The 18,574-nt window shown below is 38.7% G+C and overlaps 1 protein-coding gene across 1 annotated transcript in view; it reads left to right on the top strand.

The window, feature by feature from the left end:
- Positions 1-5,863: 5,863 nt before the first annotated feature.
- LOC149207938 (integrator complex subunit-like protein) overlaps positions 5,864-18,574 on the top strand; it is a 29,486-nt gene continuing 16,775 nt past the window's right edge. Inside the window, exons 1-3 of the mRNA XM_089395893.1 lie at positions 5,864-6,210; positions 6,305-6,526; positions 6,635-6,749. Coding sequence (XP_089252019.1) covers positions 6,128-6,210; positions 6,305-6,526; positions 6,635-6,749 — 420 coding nt within the window. The 5' untranslated portion in view covers positions 5,864-6,127. The remainder of the gene's footprint in view (positions 6,211-6,304; positions 6,527-6,634; positions 6,750-18,574) is intronic.

Below are 18,574 nucleotides of genomic sequence, written 5' to 3'. Positions count from 1 at the left end.
TGCCTCCACAAAACCGTTCACTCGATCGTAGCTTTGAGTGTCTGCTGTTTTACTTAACGTACTATCTATAGTGACAATATCATTTATTCAGCTTTTGTAGTTGAGAGTGCCACTACAAACCATCTCTTGTTGATCAAACTAATTGCTCCTCCAAATAAGTTAAGCACACACCCAATTGTAGATCTCATGTGATCCAGATCTCCAACACAATATGCATCAGCAAAGCCATGTATGTCCAACACACTGTCTAATCCTTGTCTTCCTTGGTAGGATAGTCCATAACTAGTAGTGCTACATAAATACTTGAAAACCCTTTTAATTGTCATCTAGTGTTCCTTCCCTCGTTATGACATATACCTACTTGATACTGCACTACATGTGTAATGTTTGGTTTAGTACATACCATTGCATACATCAAACTTCCAACTGTATTGGCATATGGAACATGGGACACATCATCTTCCTCTTCCCATGTCTTGGGACACGATGCATATAACTTTACACATATAGGAATAGAAACCTTTATCGATTTAGATTCTTGCATACTAAACCTATGCAATATTGTCTCGACGTACTTCCTCTGATTTAACGGGAGTTTCTTGTTAGTCTGACCTCTTTTAATTTCCATGCCCAAAATGAAATTTGCAGCACCAAGATCCTTCATGTCAAATCTAGAGGACAACCAAGTTTTTACTTCTTAGATGATTTCCATGTCATTTCGAATCAACATCATATCATCCACACACAAGAAAAAATAAATAAGACAACGCCAACTAATTTTAAATACAAATAATGATCCACTTTGCTCCTTGTGAAGCCAAGTCACAACATATAAGTATCATATTTTTTTATATCACATCTCTGGTCATTGCTTTAACTCGTATAGGGAATTTTTTTTGCCTACATACCAACTATTTCTTTCCCTTCACGACAAAGCCTTATGGTTGCTTCATGTAGAATTCTTCTTCCAAATCCCCGTATAGGAATGTTGTCTTCATGATCATCTATTCTGCTTCAATATCAAAAACAAAAACAATAGATAAAAAACAAAAAATCTATTAGAAGTTAAGTTGGGAAAAGGAGAAAATATCTCACCAAAGTCACCTCCCTCTACCTAGGAACAACCTTTTTCTACTAATCGAGCTTTGTATTTCTCCACTCTGCCATCCTCTGAATTCAGTGCTTCCTTAAGAGTTTCAAGATCACCATTAATAATAAATAAAGCAAGAAATTAAAGAAAATAAGGTGGATTATACCTTTTTGGTTGCATTCTTTCCCAAATCAATCTCCTTAATACTGGGATATGCAGTTCTTCTTCTTCTTGATGTTCTTCTGTATAGTTTGATTCATCGTCCTTCCATTCACACTCTATCTTCTTTGGTTATTTCTCCATTTGTAAGACTTTTTGATGCAGAGTTGTATTTTCTTAAGGTTTTGGATGGAAGAACCACCGCAACCCTACTCCTCCTATGTCTTAAGTTGATGCCTTCATGGAACCATTCACTTCACTGTAGCTTTAAGTGTCTACTCTTTTACTTAACGCACAATTTGTATGACTTCCGAGCCAACTCACCCTTGTAATTCGTTCGCATGCTACCACACAAGCTTGAATTCTTTTGTTCGTAGGCTACCACACAAGCCGCTTATTTCCCTCAACACGAAATCCCGCTAATAATTCTTGGTACCACTTTTTATTCTTCCGGGCGGAAATCTCCGGCTTGTATAGCCTCCGACTGGCCCATCTTCCGTTACTACCACGTAAGCCCGTGCACTAAAGTCCAACTTGATGGAAGAAGTGATTACCAAAGCTGTCGGGTATAGACCTTCGGGTGGGACCTACTCAAGTCCTTCACTTAATATCTTTGGGCCGCTTGTTGTAGCCTAATGCAATGAAAAAGGCATTTATAAAAAAATTTCGGTGTAGAACCTCTCGGCGGGGCCCTCAGCTTAGGGTTTTGGGTTGCTCACAAAAGGCCATCTCGATGGGTAATTGTGTTAACAAAATCGTTTGGGTATAAAGCCTCCACGTGGGACCCATCGTCAATCGTTGGCCCTTGTCAAAGAACGAACAATCAAATGATGGTTTTCTGGAGATAAAAAAAATGGTTAAAGTCATGTGCGCTCTCCCTTATAAGGACCCTACCCCTTTGTGAACTTCGCAGAGACCCTCTTACAAATTCCTCGTAATGATTTTACGCAGCCCTCCCGTAATCGCTCTTATATATATTCTTCTCAGCCCTGTCAACAAACAACTTTGGAATTGTTATATATATAATTGTGCATGCGTTATAACATTTTATATTCTAAACATAGATATTGTAGAAGGACTGGTTATTGGAGAAAAACTCTCGCTCTTCTTCTCGCACACAGAGATATTTATTTTTTATTAAAAGAAGGAATATAAAGATTACATTGCAAATTCGTTTCAGATCCACAATCATAGGATCTGAAAGATCATTTTAGGGAAAATAATTAAAATCACAATAAATTAGAACAATTTGCCTAATTTAATGAATTACATAACAAATCTAAAACAAATCTTATCTAACAATCCACTCATTAAGGAACCAACTCCTTTAGTAAAAAAATTTGACCTCTCGGTCATTCAAAATTTTTATGGATGCCCTTGCATCACTTTCTCTTTGACGACATCTTTGATTTCTCCAAATACCACATCTTGACTATTCACAACCTTCTTAGTTTTTGGGTTCCAAAGCTTCTAAACTTTCAGACCATCTTATTTCAAATAAAGATAAACTTTTCAGTTTTCTTATCTAGCATACTCCTATTATCCTTTGGAACATGATGATAAGCATTATAGAGAAGTACCCTAATCTATTTAAGAGAGGGCTTCTTACCGATCCATACCTCACGTGGAGTCTTGCCATCCAATGTTGATGAGCGTGATATATTTACCAAGTAATATGTTGTGTCCATTGCCTATGCCCATAATTTTTATTATAATGTGACACCACTGAGCATGCTCTTTGCTTTCTCTACCAATGATTTGTTCATGCTTTCTGTAACTCCATTTTGTTGAGGTGTGTATGGAGTATTCTTCTACTTCACTATCCCACACTTCTTACAAAATTATTTGAATTCATTCTTGCAGAATTCTCCACCATTATCTATCGCTAACACCTTAATTTTCTTCTATGTCTAATTTTCTATAAGAGCATTAATATCTTTGAATTTGTCAAATACTCCATATCTCTTCCTAAGGAAATAAATCTATGTATTCCTTGAGAAGTCATCTATAAATGAGAATTGTACATAGATTTACCTAGTGATGAAACTGATATAGGTCCAAATAGATCACTGTGCACCAATTGTAATATTCCCTTTGCTCTTGTAGCACCAGAGGAAAATCTTACTCGACTCTACTTGCCATATAAACAATGTTCATAGAAATCAAATCCAGAAAGCAATCAAACATACCTTCTACCATACCATTACCATGTAGTCCTTGAGGACCCTTCTCTCCAATATGCCCAAGTCTTTGATGCCACAACATAGCCTTTTATCCAGAGACTATAGGAGCATTTCCTTCTTCAACTCCACTCTCAGGAACAATAGAATTGTGCACCCATCACCAATAATGCTTTCTAGTAGCTTTTATTAAGTTCTAATCCGAACTCCCCTCAGAAATATCATTTCTCCTCAAACCATCCTGCAGGTATCCTTTACAAACAATGTTTTTTCACATGCACTGGTCATCTTGCTTCCAGAAATAAAATTTTTGGCCAATTTTGGGATGTGTAGAACACCAGGGAGTGTTCTAAATCTTCCATTCATGAGTTTCGACTTGACTTTTCCTCATCCTATGATTTTAGCTTTCAAGTCACCTCCTAAGAAAACACCACAACTCTCATATTTTTTAAAAACCACTCCTGATGAGGAGTCATATGAAAGGATGCTCCTAAGCTGACCAACCATGCCTCATGATCTACATGTATACTTGAAGAAGCCAAGTACATGTCCCCTCCTTCACATGAGGAATTTTTTGCTTCTGTAAAAGGACCTCTTATATGTTGGCATAGATGGACATGTTAGATAGAAGGTATGGTTGAGATGCCTTCACTTGTTGGTAAGGTGCATTTCACATAGCCACCTTGGCTTGTTTGCAAGGCAGATCTTAGATAGATGATTGCCTTGGCTTGTGGCAATGCATACTCTAGATAGTTGGACATCTTGGCTCTTTGGCAAGATGGACAACAGATAGAGTCAAGTGTATTTGCGACAAACATGGTACACCGTAAATGAAGTTGACTAAAAACGCAGACAAATAAGGTCATCCACTAATAAGAGGCACGTTATACACACCTAAGGAGTTAGAAAGAGTTAGCAAGAGGTAAAGTAGGCTGTTGCAAGCAACCTTCAATGCAAGATGCACTTGGCATGGCAAACAAGTTGGACTAGGTAACTTGATGACTTGGGTGCTTAGAGCTATATGGATTAATGGAGTTAAGTGGTCCATGCTTAGGGGTTTCAATTGACAGTTAAGGTGACTATGGGCACAAGTTGTTGTGGATTTCAATCCCTGAGTGCACTCATCATGCATACTCCCTTGGGAATAGATGTTTTAGATGCCTTGGGTTTACATACATATTTGGATAAATTGGTTGTAGTCACGTTGACTCATATGATTTTGGATACACATGGGACCACTAAGGTGATCAAATTAGTGGACAAAGTTGCCTTTTGACGACTCGAGACAAATTGGATGTGTTGGCCCACTTGGGTGCCCTTAGGGAACATTTCGCTGCATATACATAAAATAGTCTTACAACCTCAATGGGGTTAAGGTGACCCAATGGATAGAATGACTTGGGTGCAGATGACCTGTGCAAATAGGATGAATGGGTGGGCTTAAGATGACTTGGGTGGACCCGATGTAAGATATAATGATTTAGTGAAACAAGTTGGCTTCAAATGAACTTGGGGCCACTTTATGCATTATGGCTTGCCAAGTGCATTGCAAGGTTTGCATAAGTAAATGAAAGCTTCATTGTGTTAAGACATTAAAAACAAGCAAGTGAAGACAAGAGCTCACACAACAAGGAACATAATGAGTTTTGTGGTTGTGCCAAGTTTAGGGTGGGGCACAATGAGACTTGTATTGCCTTCGATGAGACAAAGAGTGGAAAATGACTTGTAGGAGACAAACTTAAGGAAGCTTCTTAAGTTGGTTTGTACAAGGTAGTTGGATAGTATTGGAAACAGGGAATTTGCCTTGACATCTTTATATTTTTATAATAAAGTTTCACACAATTGGTTGCAACACCACTATTATATCATGTAACATTTCTTTTTATGATAAAATGTTTAGGCACCTAGCTTAGGTGTGGACCATCATATTTATATTGTGCATGGTTGATACTTTATTATCTACGAGACATTTACATTTTTCATAGATTAATAATAAACTAAATATTTTAAATAGTAAGAAAACTTATCATAATTCAATTGTCAAACTAGCAATAAGGACGACCATCTTTGCCTGCTATCAGCGAATGCAGACTGACTCATAATCATTATTCGAGGAAAACCACACAGTCTGAAATGACCCACTAGTAGTCCATAAGGAGACAAGCTTTCACTCCTGCCATATGCCTCTGGGTCTTAGATCATTAACCTATTTCCTTACATTCAAAAAAGACAAACTCTTAAACAAACCAAAGCCTTTTAAACCTAAATATTATATTACACCATAATTATTTTATATAATGTTTTAAGCCCATGTATTTATTGGACGATATAGGTGTTAAACTTGATTGGACATGTAATTTGTTATAATCTAAAGCACAGTTTGGGGGACCTACGTGAAAGAGACATAATTTGATTGTACAAGAGCAAGCCAATGACCATGGCAAGTGACGCGCTATAACGACTCGGGCAAACTCACAGAAATTTGAAGTAGCCTCTGTATCTCATCAGCTGGACTCTTACCCTCGGTTTGAAATTCTACTGAGTGGACATTAAGCATCGCCATTTTCACGCTGGGCTGGAGGATGTATGTGGTTCGTGTAGGAATTTCTGATCAGGCTGGGCTCACAGGCCACAATTTCCCTCATAGGTTTTAGTGCTCCGGTGACGCTGTGCGTGCCAGCAATTCACAGGTAAAACCATGGTGGAACGAAAGCATCTCAGGAAGAAGCGAGCGCTCTTAGCGGACGACGCAGAAGATGGCGAAGAGGAAGAGCAGAGGCGGTGAGCGAACCCCTCGCCTTGTCACTTCTTCTATGTTCGCTTCACTTGGTCACCAGGTTGAATGAATAAATTTAGTTTTTATATTATGGTTCAGGTTAGCACTGGAGGAGATGAAATTCTTGCAAAAGCAGCGGGAGCGCAAGGCGGGCATATCGGCGAACGAGATCAGCGAGGCGGTGGTCTCTAAAATCGGCGATAATAACAATAACAACATTAACAATACTAATAAGGCCGAGGGCGAAGGGGAAAAGGAGGAACTTGTTCTCCAGGACACCTTTGCTCAGGAAACTGCGGTTACAGTGGAAGACCCTAACATGTACTTAATTTTTAAACCTAAACATATACATCTTTATTATTAAACCCTAGGTGCACTTGGCCTTTCTTTCGTATTTTTTTCTGCTTTAATACCAATGATTTTACACAGGCTAAAATATGTGGAGCAGGAGCTCGCGAAGAAAAGGGGCAAACAGATCGGTAAAAACAACGAGGAGACCAAGCCTCCGGAGGATGACTTGTATGTTGTGCCTGACCATCTTAAGGTTATTTTCCATGCCTGGATTTGCTTAAATTTTATAATGTTTAGGGTTATTTTTTAACGGAAAAAATAATTCTCGAAATTTGGAAAAAAATAGATTGCAAGAGAAGAATTTTCTGGTACAAGAGTATGCAAATGCTGTGATAGAGGCATCATAGGGTTCTGTTTTGGGGATGGATACAGACCTCTGCATTTTTTTATTGATTCGTTTGAAGTGCTACTCCAAAAGACATGTCTGGAGGGGCTGCACGGTAAATAGCTGAATTATTTCGGTTTAGGTGCCAAGTTATAGAGGTGTTTGTGCAGTTAAATTCACATTGCATTTGCACCTGGCCTCACCCCTTTCTAAGTCATGCCATTTATACAAGGTATAACAATAAGAATGGAGCTCTTTAAAGTTTAAAGTCATGCCACTTTTATAAGGGGCACTATAATAAGAATGGAGCCCTGGTTCAGGGCTTAGTACTCATCCTACCTTACCAATGAATCAATGTCATATTGGCTCTACATTTTAATTAGGATACAATGTTCATTTAAGTCATAATTTTAAAAATCACAAAAAGCTCAAAGTCTAATTAGTGCTTCCTGATCAAACTTGGCTGGGTCTTGCTGCTGAGTTTTGATCTCCCGTTGGATTGGGTTAAACTCACTGCTTGCAAGTAAAACCCACTAATACTCATGGGTTACATATTGACCCTTGAATAATTGGCAGCTCATTTGTTGTTTGTGTAAGTTAAATGGTGGACAAACATATCCTTTTTTGGACAAACATATCCATTTTTTCATTAAAATTCGCCTTCTATTTTGGCAGAAGTTTTCTTGAAGTTATAGTTTTATTTGATTGATCGGAACTTTAACCATGGAACTTTTCCTTTAGGGTTTTTGGACCATATTAAAATGATCCAAACCTTAGAATTTGAGAAATTGAGAAGATCAAGGTAGAGCTTTGCTTAGCCAGAAACAAATTAACACACCATAAAAGTTGAGTTTGTCCACTTATTAACTCGCTCACTTTACTTTTTCCTTGCCGAGTCCTTCTTTAAAGTACATAGAAAAAATCATTGGTGTTGTTGTTACCTAAAGTGTACACCTAAGGCCACAACATTTTTTGGCACCGTTGCTAGGGATAGAGTTTTTTTGTTCGTGGTTTTTGACTAACTTTCGGTTCTAGCATCTTGGGTTTCTAGAGTTAAATTTCTGTTTGAGTGGCGACTCCACATATTCCACCTTTCACAAGAACGTATATTAGTAGGCATCCAGGAAGCTTGGTTAATCCTACTTTGGATCCTGAAAAGGTCTTCAGAGTTTGATTAAACAAGCTCACTTCTAGTAAACATCTTGTATCCATTTGTTTTTTCCTAACTTGATTGAACAAGACATTATGGACTTGTTCACCCCTTGCAACTTTACTAACATCCAAGGTTATCCTCATGATCTTCTAGATAGTGGCATTGACAAGTTGCCTACTTTCTAATTGCATTACCAATGCAATTAGTTCTAAAGCTCATCTCAAGGCTTTTAGCACTTGGTTGGGTAGATATGCTAGAGATGTTGACTATAATCATGAAGATGAGACTCTTTGTTCTTACTTTGGAAGAATATGCTTTGGATTGGTTTACAAAAATGCCTAACAATTTATTTAATTCATTGCAATCGATTTTAAGTGTCTTTAATGATAAATATGGCGATAAAAAGGAAGAAAGGCATTTTCTTAGAGCTATTAGCACCATAAAATACAATGAAAATGAGACTGTGGAAGAGTTTAATTAAAGGTTTAATGGAATTGTAAGAGATTTACCTCAATAGTATAAACCTCATGACAAGTGTTTTTTGGAATTTTATGTTGATGCATTTAACGCTGATACTTCTTATGAGCTAAGACACGATAAGCTGTAATAAACTAGGGTAATTTTGCCCTAGGGTTTTCTTAGGGTACTAGAGTTTCAAATCAATTTTCCTTCCAACAAATATCTTTTATAGTAAACAGTATTGACTTCTTAATTAATTGAACAAAGATAATGTAGCACTAATGGAGTTACCTCCAAACAACAATTAAAATGAATCCACAATACAATATCTTTATTGAACGAATTCTTAGAACAATACAATATTATAAATCTCCATAGTATCAACCGTGTTTGATGAAGGTAGATAGAATCAATCCAATAATGAGAAGATACCTTTACCAGTAACCTTTCTGGCTATGACGAATTGTTAAAACCCTACTAAACTTCTACTAGAAATTTATTCAACGTATTTGAATTTGCCTTAGGTTCATCATCTCGCTCCAACAAACTCGTCTCAGCTTTTAGGAAATCTGTTGCTACAGGATTCACAACCTTGGATGAGACCCTTAGATCTGCTATAGGGACTTGACCCTATGTCCTCAATAAACCCACGTTAATATTAGGAAAACTCGTTATATCTTGCTCTGATTGCTTCAATGTCGACTAGTCTCTGTCAAAATCTAAGTTGCACGAAACGGGGAAACGCGGAAGCGAAACGAAACGGGAAGCGAAACTCGGAAACGAACGCGAATATCTTGGAAACCCTACTGGAGTGTTTTTTTGAAACGTGGCACATATGGCCTGGAAACGCGGTCCTGCCAAGTTTCCGTTTCGGGAAACGTGGCCGTACGGATTTCCAGGCCGTACGGTACGGGGAAACGAGTTTCGTTTCGTTTCAAACGGATGCCCATTTCCTGCAACTTAGGTCAAAATAGTTTCGACGATTCATAAGCTTGAACGGGTTTGATGGAGGATAAGGGTGCCATATCCCTTGCTCCTATTCTTTAATGCGATGACAATTTAAACCCAGATTTGCGCTTGGTTTGTGATCGTTTATGCCACAATTTTAGATGCTTCCTTCGAATTTGTCTTAGACACACAACTTAAATCCAGATTGCCTTCAAATTTTGTCCGCTGTTACCTTGGTCTAAATATTACCTCCGATTTTGCCAGTCTACTTTGTCACAAATGATTAACTGATGACTTGCGGCCTTGGTTAAACCACAAGGGATCACGTTGTGTCCTCACTGCCTACTGCTGTGATCTGTTTGTCAGTCCTTTCCTTACTGCACTTTGGTTATTTAGCTTCAAATTACTTACCTAGATAAACCCATCCCACTACAAACATTAACAAAATTAATCGCTAGATGCCATCGTTGTTCCAGAAACGTCTAGGAACTCAGTGAATCATGCTGGTGATTCTTTTGTGATGTTCGCAGCTCCTAAGATGGTCAACTGCCTTTTGCTGTGTTCAGAGTGAATCATTGGTTGTATTTTACGTTTGGGGTGATTTTAGCGTGATCCCCCTATCTGTTAATAGCCTCAGATTGTACAACAAAATTTGGTCGTATTCCTTATTTGAACAAAAGCTTCTCAATTGTGCCCAAAAACAGATTAGGGGTTTATTTCATTTATCCAGTCCCTCCCCCAAAAATGCTTTGTTGTTGCTTTAGATATTATAATTCTTGTGCTAGAACCAAGACAAAACGCTGTGCCAGAACAAAGACAAGAAAGATAAAAGAGTTTTTATCAACTAGGGTGGAATCTTTCACCACCGAAGTTGATAGGAAAAGGGGTCTTAAAACCCGCAAAGCCTTAGGCTCAAGAAAAACATATATAAATTGGTCCACAATGATGTTCCAAAATGAATTTAATCCTCCTCTATTTATAGATTTTCTAGAGGGGGTTCATCTTCTTAAATGATTGAGTAAACCTTGCTCAAAACCCCAAATTTTGGGTTTTTTCGCCCAACTGCCCAAAACTTGCCCAACAATGGGTATTTTGGGGTTTTTCCCCTTTGTGGAGGACTTGAGCCTATGAGGATGGATAGGCTAATAAGTCTCATCGACAATTAATTTCTCAGGAACATTACAATCCACCCTACCCCACATTGCTTTTCCTCAAGCAATGACAAGTTCCACTGCTACTTCCCCCTGTCTTCCTTTCTATGCTCACTGTTTATGATTCCATTATCATGCACAATGTTTGATTTTGATTTTCTATTTTCATGCACATGTTCCAGCAAATGTTGATGTTCAACCATCAACTGTTGGAGCTGCATCTCTCCGGATTCAAGATCCTTGTTGATGGATTCTAAAACACTCTCCAATTCCTTTGACTTGTCTGATTACTGGAGAATTTGCTTTGTAGCTATTTAGAAAATATTGATAGTTTCACCATGCCTTCCCATTAGCCCTTGAACCAACAAAGGCTTCTTTGTTTCTATCTGCTTCTCTCTACCACCAATCAAACCAGATGCCCATTTTAGAAGTCTTTTGTTCCATCCCTTCTGCTTACCCCCCTTTCCTTCCCGTGTGTGATCATCATCATCAACCTCATCTGCACTGATAATTACTTGTTCCTTCTCTTTGCCTTTCCTTTTCAATACGTTGAGGCGAAACAATTAGCTGCCAATAGCCCAAATTAGCCATCACAACCGAATAACCATGTGTGGCCTCTGTTTCGTCCCCAGAAGCAATTGAAGACCTCGAGGTGGCTCATGGATTTTTTCTGAGTAATGCCCAGTTAAAACAAGTGCTTCCAGCTCAAAAACAATTACTGATATCCTTGTAGCTCGGAGACTTTCAAGAACAATATTGTCTAAAACCTAAATTGCAATGATGGGCTCAACAAGCCCATGGCTCAGGAACATCCAAATTCATGGTTAAAGTTTTAGCTAAAGGCATGGTTGAAAACGAAGCAGTAGGGCCATGCATTGATGAACCATCAGAGCAAACATTATCCTTCAATGGAACAACATACCTGTAGAAGTTCTTCAGTGGAAGGTCGGTAAGAGAGCTCATTCTGTGCATAACAATGCGCATGCTAGGTTGAAACCATCTTTGAAGAAGTGGAGCAAGCTTTTGACCAGAGGATCTTAAAGGATCAATCACAGTACCCATGTGTATAATGACATTCTCTTCCTCTAGGATAATACTAAATAGCTTTGTATTTTGTATTTAGAATTTCAAAATGAGCATTATCAATACCTCGGGAACGGATAACCTTTGCAAATGAAATCACCATTATTGCATCACTTAGAAAATCACTTGTTAGGTCATCGGGATCTACTCTTTCCCACTCAACTTGCTCAATTATAGTTGCTACCAGTTTGATTCTTTTGCCATATTCTACAGATTCGAGAAGCTTCAAATCGTCATGGACAAAATTGTCTCCTTTATGAAGGACCACCCTTCCATTTGTACTGATAGCAGTATCACCCTATCCAAGTCCAAAATTTGACTATAAAAAGTCAAAAACTTGCAAAAATAGATCCTTCTTATAGGGTTTTACTCGCTATTGTCTCCTATGTGGCAAAATTTCAGAACCTTTTGATGATGCTCTCTGTTTCTCCTCTTCAAGCCAAGAGAGATGATTGGTCAAAATCTTATCTAAACTCTCAATACTACTCTCATCACTTTGGCATTTATTTCGTTGAATCCTTTGAAATGCCTCTTGTGTTGTTGTCATATTTTTCTCCTTCTTGAGTTTAGAGACATGCTTCATCGGAATCTTATCTAAACTATCCTCATTCTTCCCATGGCACTTACACTGGCCTTCTTCTTCCCTCATAGATTCCTTGCTTTGCTTCTAATTTTGGCAGCTTAGAGTTGTGTTTCACTAAGACATTTTCTAAACTCTCTTTGGTAACATCATGGTGTTTTAGACTTCTTTGCACTCCCTGCAATGATTCTAATTTTGCTAGTTTCTAATGTTAATGTTGCTAGTTTCTACTCCAACTTTGATATATGCTTGACCAATACCTTATCTGAACTTGTTAATTTTAGTTAACAATGGTATGTTCTATGCTTAGCGCAATTACTTCAATGTTCCTTTAGCAACCCAATGACAATCACATTGACAGTAAAAGTAGATAGAACATGAAATGAAATGCAAAAGACAAGCCAAGACAAGAGAACACCAGATTTGGAGGATGCCGGGGAAAAACCCCAAGATGGGGAAAACCCTTTGATCAATTCTTCTTATTATTATATCAAAATGTTCAACAGAGATGGAGTACAAAAGTTAAGTTGACTTGCCCAATTAAAAGTCAAAACAACCTTGTCAATTTTTGCAAGTCAACAACAGTCAAACTTTGGCCATAACTAAAAAGTCAACGTTGGTCAAAACAACAATAAATTATCTTCAAAACAGCTTGGTCTTCCCCAGTACAACTCGGTCTCTAGCAGTGGTCAAATTCAGCCCAAAATAGTGACAAAATCTGTGGTCAAACTTGGTCAACCTAAAATTTGGTCTGCAGTCAAAGTCTCAGATTGCCTCGGTTCCTGTACCAAAAGATGCGGCTTGCTGGGACAAAAATATCTCCAAAGGATCGAAGTCAAATGATGCCTGGAAGGTCACGGTCAAAGCTGGTCAAATTGCAAAATTTCCTGTGATTTTCGGCCTTATAATTCAGTCTGAAATTTCATCCTCCTTGATCCACACATGTGAGAGAGAAGAGTGCCCAATGTAGTACAAACCAATGAGAGAAGGGGAGAGAATGTGCGAGTGATGAAGATGCCAAATGAGGTGAGAGGTCACTTGTATTTATACAATTCGCTGTGGGAGAAGAGACATGTCCATTGGGCTTCTTGAGCCTACATGTTGATGAGGCCGTCCTGAGCAATTACACATGTGTGGGCATAAATTCAAAATCACACTTTCGCTTGTCCAAATTGGATGATATTTACATCAATTTTGGTCCTCCCGAAAAGATGAATTTAATGCAATCATCATCTCCATCAAATGCGCTGTCCCAAGGTGGAATTTGGCCCTAATTGCCAATTTTAACACTCCCTCTCAACTAGGGAGAATTCCAACTGCCAATCCATCATCGATCATCATGCCATCTTGTCATCATGTACCATCTCTGTCATCTCATCTCTGCTCTACTGAACCATGATGTAATAATGAAGAAGAATTGATCGAGAGTGAGTCACAAGACCTTACCACTCTCGATGGACAAAAATCAGTTTAGAGGTAGAACCTCAATTGATCCCAGATCAAGTTGTTGAACACCATGCACCCTAGACATAAGGAGTACGACAGTACACAATGCGTCCATCGGTAGTGCTATGGTCCCTATCCACTTTTACTAGCTCATTGGCCAGATGAGAGGTACTTACCACGAGTCCTGGACTACATAGGTAGGATGTATACTGGGGCATCAACAGGGGAAGGTGAACCACTCATCTTCCTCATATGCCATAGGATAAGGTGAACCACTCATCCTATGCATATGTCAATCGTAGGGGAAGGTGAATCACTCACCCTACATACATGTCTACCATCATGGGGTATCATAGGGGAGGGTGAACCACTCACCCTGTATGCAACGCACCAATAGGGGAGGGTGAAACACTCTCCCTATGGTCGCTTATAGCTCCAAGAAGTACCCCAAGCCCCTAGGAGTTCCGAGATCTCAATGTCCAACTCAAATGGGACCCTCATAAGAGGGTATTTCCACGACTCCAAGTCTCTCTCAGAAGGCTAAGAATTTGATCTTCCCTAAAGGCTTCATGAGGATGTCTGCGACCTGCTCATCAATCCTGATGTGTTGGAGCCTTATTGCTCCCCGCTGTACCATATCCCGGATAAAGTGGTACCTGATATCAATGTGCTTGGAGCAGTCGTGGAACATGAGATTATCTGAAAGGCGAATCCCACTTTGGTTGTCGCAGTAGATCACGGTGGTATCTAGCACATGCTCAAATAGCTCACTAAAGAGCTTCCTCAACCAAACAACTTCACAACAAGCCATACTAGCTGCAATGTATTCGACCTCGGTGGTGCTTAGAGCAATCGATTCCTACTTCCCGCTCATCTAAGAAATTGAAGCAGACCCCAATGAGAAGCAACATCCAGATGTGCTCTTACGATCCACCACACTGCCAACCTAGTGAGCATCAGTATATCCATGTAGCCTCAAATTCGGGACAATGTATCTCAGTCTATAGTTGATTGTGCCACAGAGATATCTCAAGAGATTCTTACAGCAATCCAATGTATGTGATGAGGCTTGACTATAAATTGACTCAATGTATTCACAACGAAGCATATGTCAGGACGAGAGTTTACCAAGATCATCAGGGCCCCCACAAGTTGTCTATATTCAGAAGGATTTGCCAATTCGGGACCAACAACACTTCCAGATAGCTTCTTGAAGTTGAGTTCCATCAGAATAAGCACATACTTGTAATCCACCATCCCACATCTCTCGATCTACTTCCCAATGTATTTTCCTTGAGAAAGGAAAAGCTCACCTGGCTTTTGCCAGACCTCCAAGCCTAGGAAGTAGTGCATCAAACCTAGGTCCTTGTTATGTAAAAAAATAGTTAATTTTAGGTTATTATTTAATTCTAGGTTTAATTAGATGAAAGGGCACGATCATAAGATCATGCCCTTTCCCAAAGGGTGCCCATGGCGGTATATAAGCCAGGCAACCCATTGTAAACATGCATCATCTGTAATTTTTCATCTCTTAATAAAATATTTACATATATAAATTCTGGGTATCAGACATTTTCTGTTCCATTGGTATCAGAGCGGGTTTTGCATCCTCCACACTACGCTGTTGCTCGCTGGATCATTCGACTGACGCAATCACCGGTTTACCCGTTTGCTGTATTTCTCTCATCGATCATACTGCAACCACTGACGCAAGTCCCTCACTGTTCGTTGTGCTCACTGTCCCCTCACCGTTCGCTGTGCTCACTGTTCCCTCACCGTTCGCTGTGCTCACTGTTCCCTCACCGTTCGCTGTGCTCACTGTTCTGTCGACATACCCTATTTCTCACTATCATTTTCCGCGCTTTGTCCCGGTCTCCCTATCTCCTATCCCGTTGACTGCCGCCCTCAGTTCTCCGTTGTCGTGCTCCACCTCCATAAAACTGTCGGCCTTGCGATTTTCCGACAATTGATCCACCATTGGTTCCGTCGCTGTTCCGAGCCATCGTTTCATCTGCCCACGGCTGCCGCCAATCGACGTGGCCGTTGATCTCCAGCGTTTCATTACATTAAATAGCGGTAAACGTAAATTCAATATTACCCTTTCGTTATATATATAGTTATAATATATAAATAACTATATATATATATATATATATATATATATATATATATATATATATATATATATATAGTTTGAAAATTTTATATAACATTATTTAAAAAAAATATAATTAATTAAATTAAATTATTAAATTAATTTAATTTAATTATTAAAAAAATTATTAATTAATTAAATTTAATTATTAAATTAATTAAATTAAATTTAATTATTTAAAAAAAAAAAAAGACGGGAAGGAAAAATATTTTAGCTGGCAAATAAATATACGCCTCCGCAAACCCGCTCAATGTCGACAATGACAATGGCGGATTTCCAAAAAAGGTTGTTGGATGCAGAGCAAAAGATAAATAACAACCACGACGAGGTCAGTAAAAGATTAAATGAAGTCGAGAGCAAGCTTGGGGAGCAAGCGGACAAAATCAAAAATCTTGAAGATACGGCAAATCGAATAGAGATAAAAATGTAAAGTCAACATGTCCAAACAGGAGTAAACTTCAAAGAGGTCTTAACAATGCTAAAAGTTCTGTGTAAAAGGTCGAATTGTACGCCCGAACAACTGCTAAAAGAAGGTGAAGAGAATCAAGAACACCTTTCGTCAGATTCAACTAAGTCCACAGACTCCCATGACAAAGTTGAATCCCCAAAAAAATCAGTGACACCCCACCAAGAAGTGAGTAACACAGCCTTTACAAACAAGCAACTCTGGGATAACTTTACCAATCAACACCCTTTTTTCGCTCAACCAGTAGCAACATACCAGCGACGGGCAAAAGTCGAGATGCCTAAATTCGATGGAAACGAAAAAAACAATGTTTCATGGATAAATAAAGCAGAAGAATACTTTGAGATATATGACATCACTGACGATGACGAAAAGCTCAGACATGCATCCATGAAAATGGAGGGAGAAGCATATAACTGGTATATGTGGTGGAAAAAGACAACACATGTCATTAGCTGGAGGAAATTTAAAGATGCATTCTTCAAAAGATTCCAAGGTGTAAAGGAAGAAGAGTTCTTCTCAAAACTCATCAAACTACGACAAAAAGGAAGTGTCGATGAATACACTCAAGAATGGGAGACCTTAGTAACACGAGTACCTGGGTTATCAGAATCTCGTCTAATTCAGTCATACATCTCGGGACTCAAAACCCATTTACAAGCAGAACTTGAGATGCATGATATTACATCTATAGAAGAAGCAAGATGAAAAGCAAAAACAGCCGAAAAGAAATCCGAACCAATATTTTGGTCAACAGCGGAAAAAGCTTATGCAAGACGAAGGATACCCCAGTATGTGGACTCAAATAATACAAGATATGTTCCACCACATCGTCGTGAAGATGAAAAATCTAATGTGGAAATGCAAAGGATAAAAGAGGGTAAATGTAAACGTTGTGGTGAGAAGTGGGACCCCAAACATAGATGTGTTAAAGGAAAAGAACCAAAGAACCTATATAATTGTGAAGCAACCAATGATTCGCACAATGAAGATTATGACATAGAAGACACAGAAGACGCCGCAGAATTCTCACCAGAATTAGATGACGGAAGTATTCCGCAAGTGTCATTATCAGCCATGACAGGTATATCACAACCTCAGACCTTAAAGTTAAAAGGACACATAAAGAAGAACAACGTAGTGGTTCTCATCGACTCTGGAAGCACACACAATTTTTTAGATACAACTGTGGCAAAGAGACTCAATATATTTTCATTTCCCTTACCAAACATGAAAGTGATGATAGCTAACGGTAAAAAGATTGAAAAGGTGGGAAAATGCCATAAGGTTAAATTGCATATTCAAGACTTCAGTTTAGAGTCTCCGTTTTTCACAGTACCGTTAGGAGGAGTAGATGTAGTCTTAGGTATCCAATGGCTACGAACTTTAGGTACTTATGCCGCCAACCATCAAGTACAATTTATAAAATTCAAATGGGGAGGTCAGAAGTACAAGCTACACGGATTCCAACCACCAGAAAATCAAGTTACATCATCATCCCAGATGATGAAGCTGAGTCGAAAAGGAGCACCTACTTATGTAGTACAATGTCACCAATTAGAAATGATATCTGCAAATATGACCAGAGAAGAATCACCAGAGATTCAAGACCTACCTATGAAGATGCCGCCTAATACGGAAATTGAGCGTAGAACAGAAGTTAAAACAGAGTCAGACCTTGTCAACATCAAGCCATACCGATATCCACATCTCCAAAAAACGGAAATTGAAAGATTAATCCAAGACCTTTTACAGTGTGTGACTTTGATCATTTTGGAATATATAATCAAGTGGAAAGACTTGCCGAAGAAAACGCTTCATGGGAGAATGAAGCATTTTGTCAACAACATCCGTCGTTACGTATGCTTTGAGGACAAAGCATTCTTTCGAGAGGAAGGCAATGTTATGTAAAAAATTAGTTAATTTTAGGTTATTATTTAATTCTAGGTTTAATTAGATGAAAGGGCATGATCATAAGATCATGCCCTTTCCCAAAGGGTGCCCATGGCGGTATATAAGCCAGGCAACCCATTGTAAACATGCATCATCTGTAATTTTTCATCTCTTAATAAAATATTTACATATATAAATTCTGGGTATCAGACATTTTCTGTTCCAGTCCTTCATCTCGAACTCGGAAGCCAACTCCCTCTTGCATTGATAAGTGAGAGGGTTTGCACCTGTCAAAAAGAGATCATCCACATAAAGGACCAAAATGAAAGTCATGTACTTTTCAACCTTGAAATATAGGT

Source organism: Pinus tabuliformis, chromosome 1_2 (assembly GCF_031772625.1).
Source record: "Pinus tabuliformis cultivar Carrire ecotype Pingquan chromosome 1_2, CPIR1, whole genome shotgun sequence".
NCBI lineage: Eukaryota > Viridiplantae > Streptophyta > Pinopsida > Pinales > Pinaceae > Pinus > Pinus tabuliformis.
This window is presented reverse-complemented; position numbering and strand designations above follow the sequence as displayed.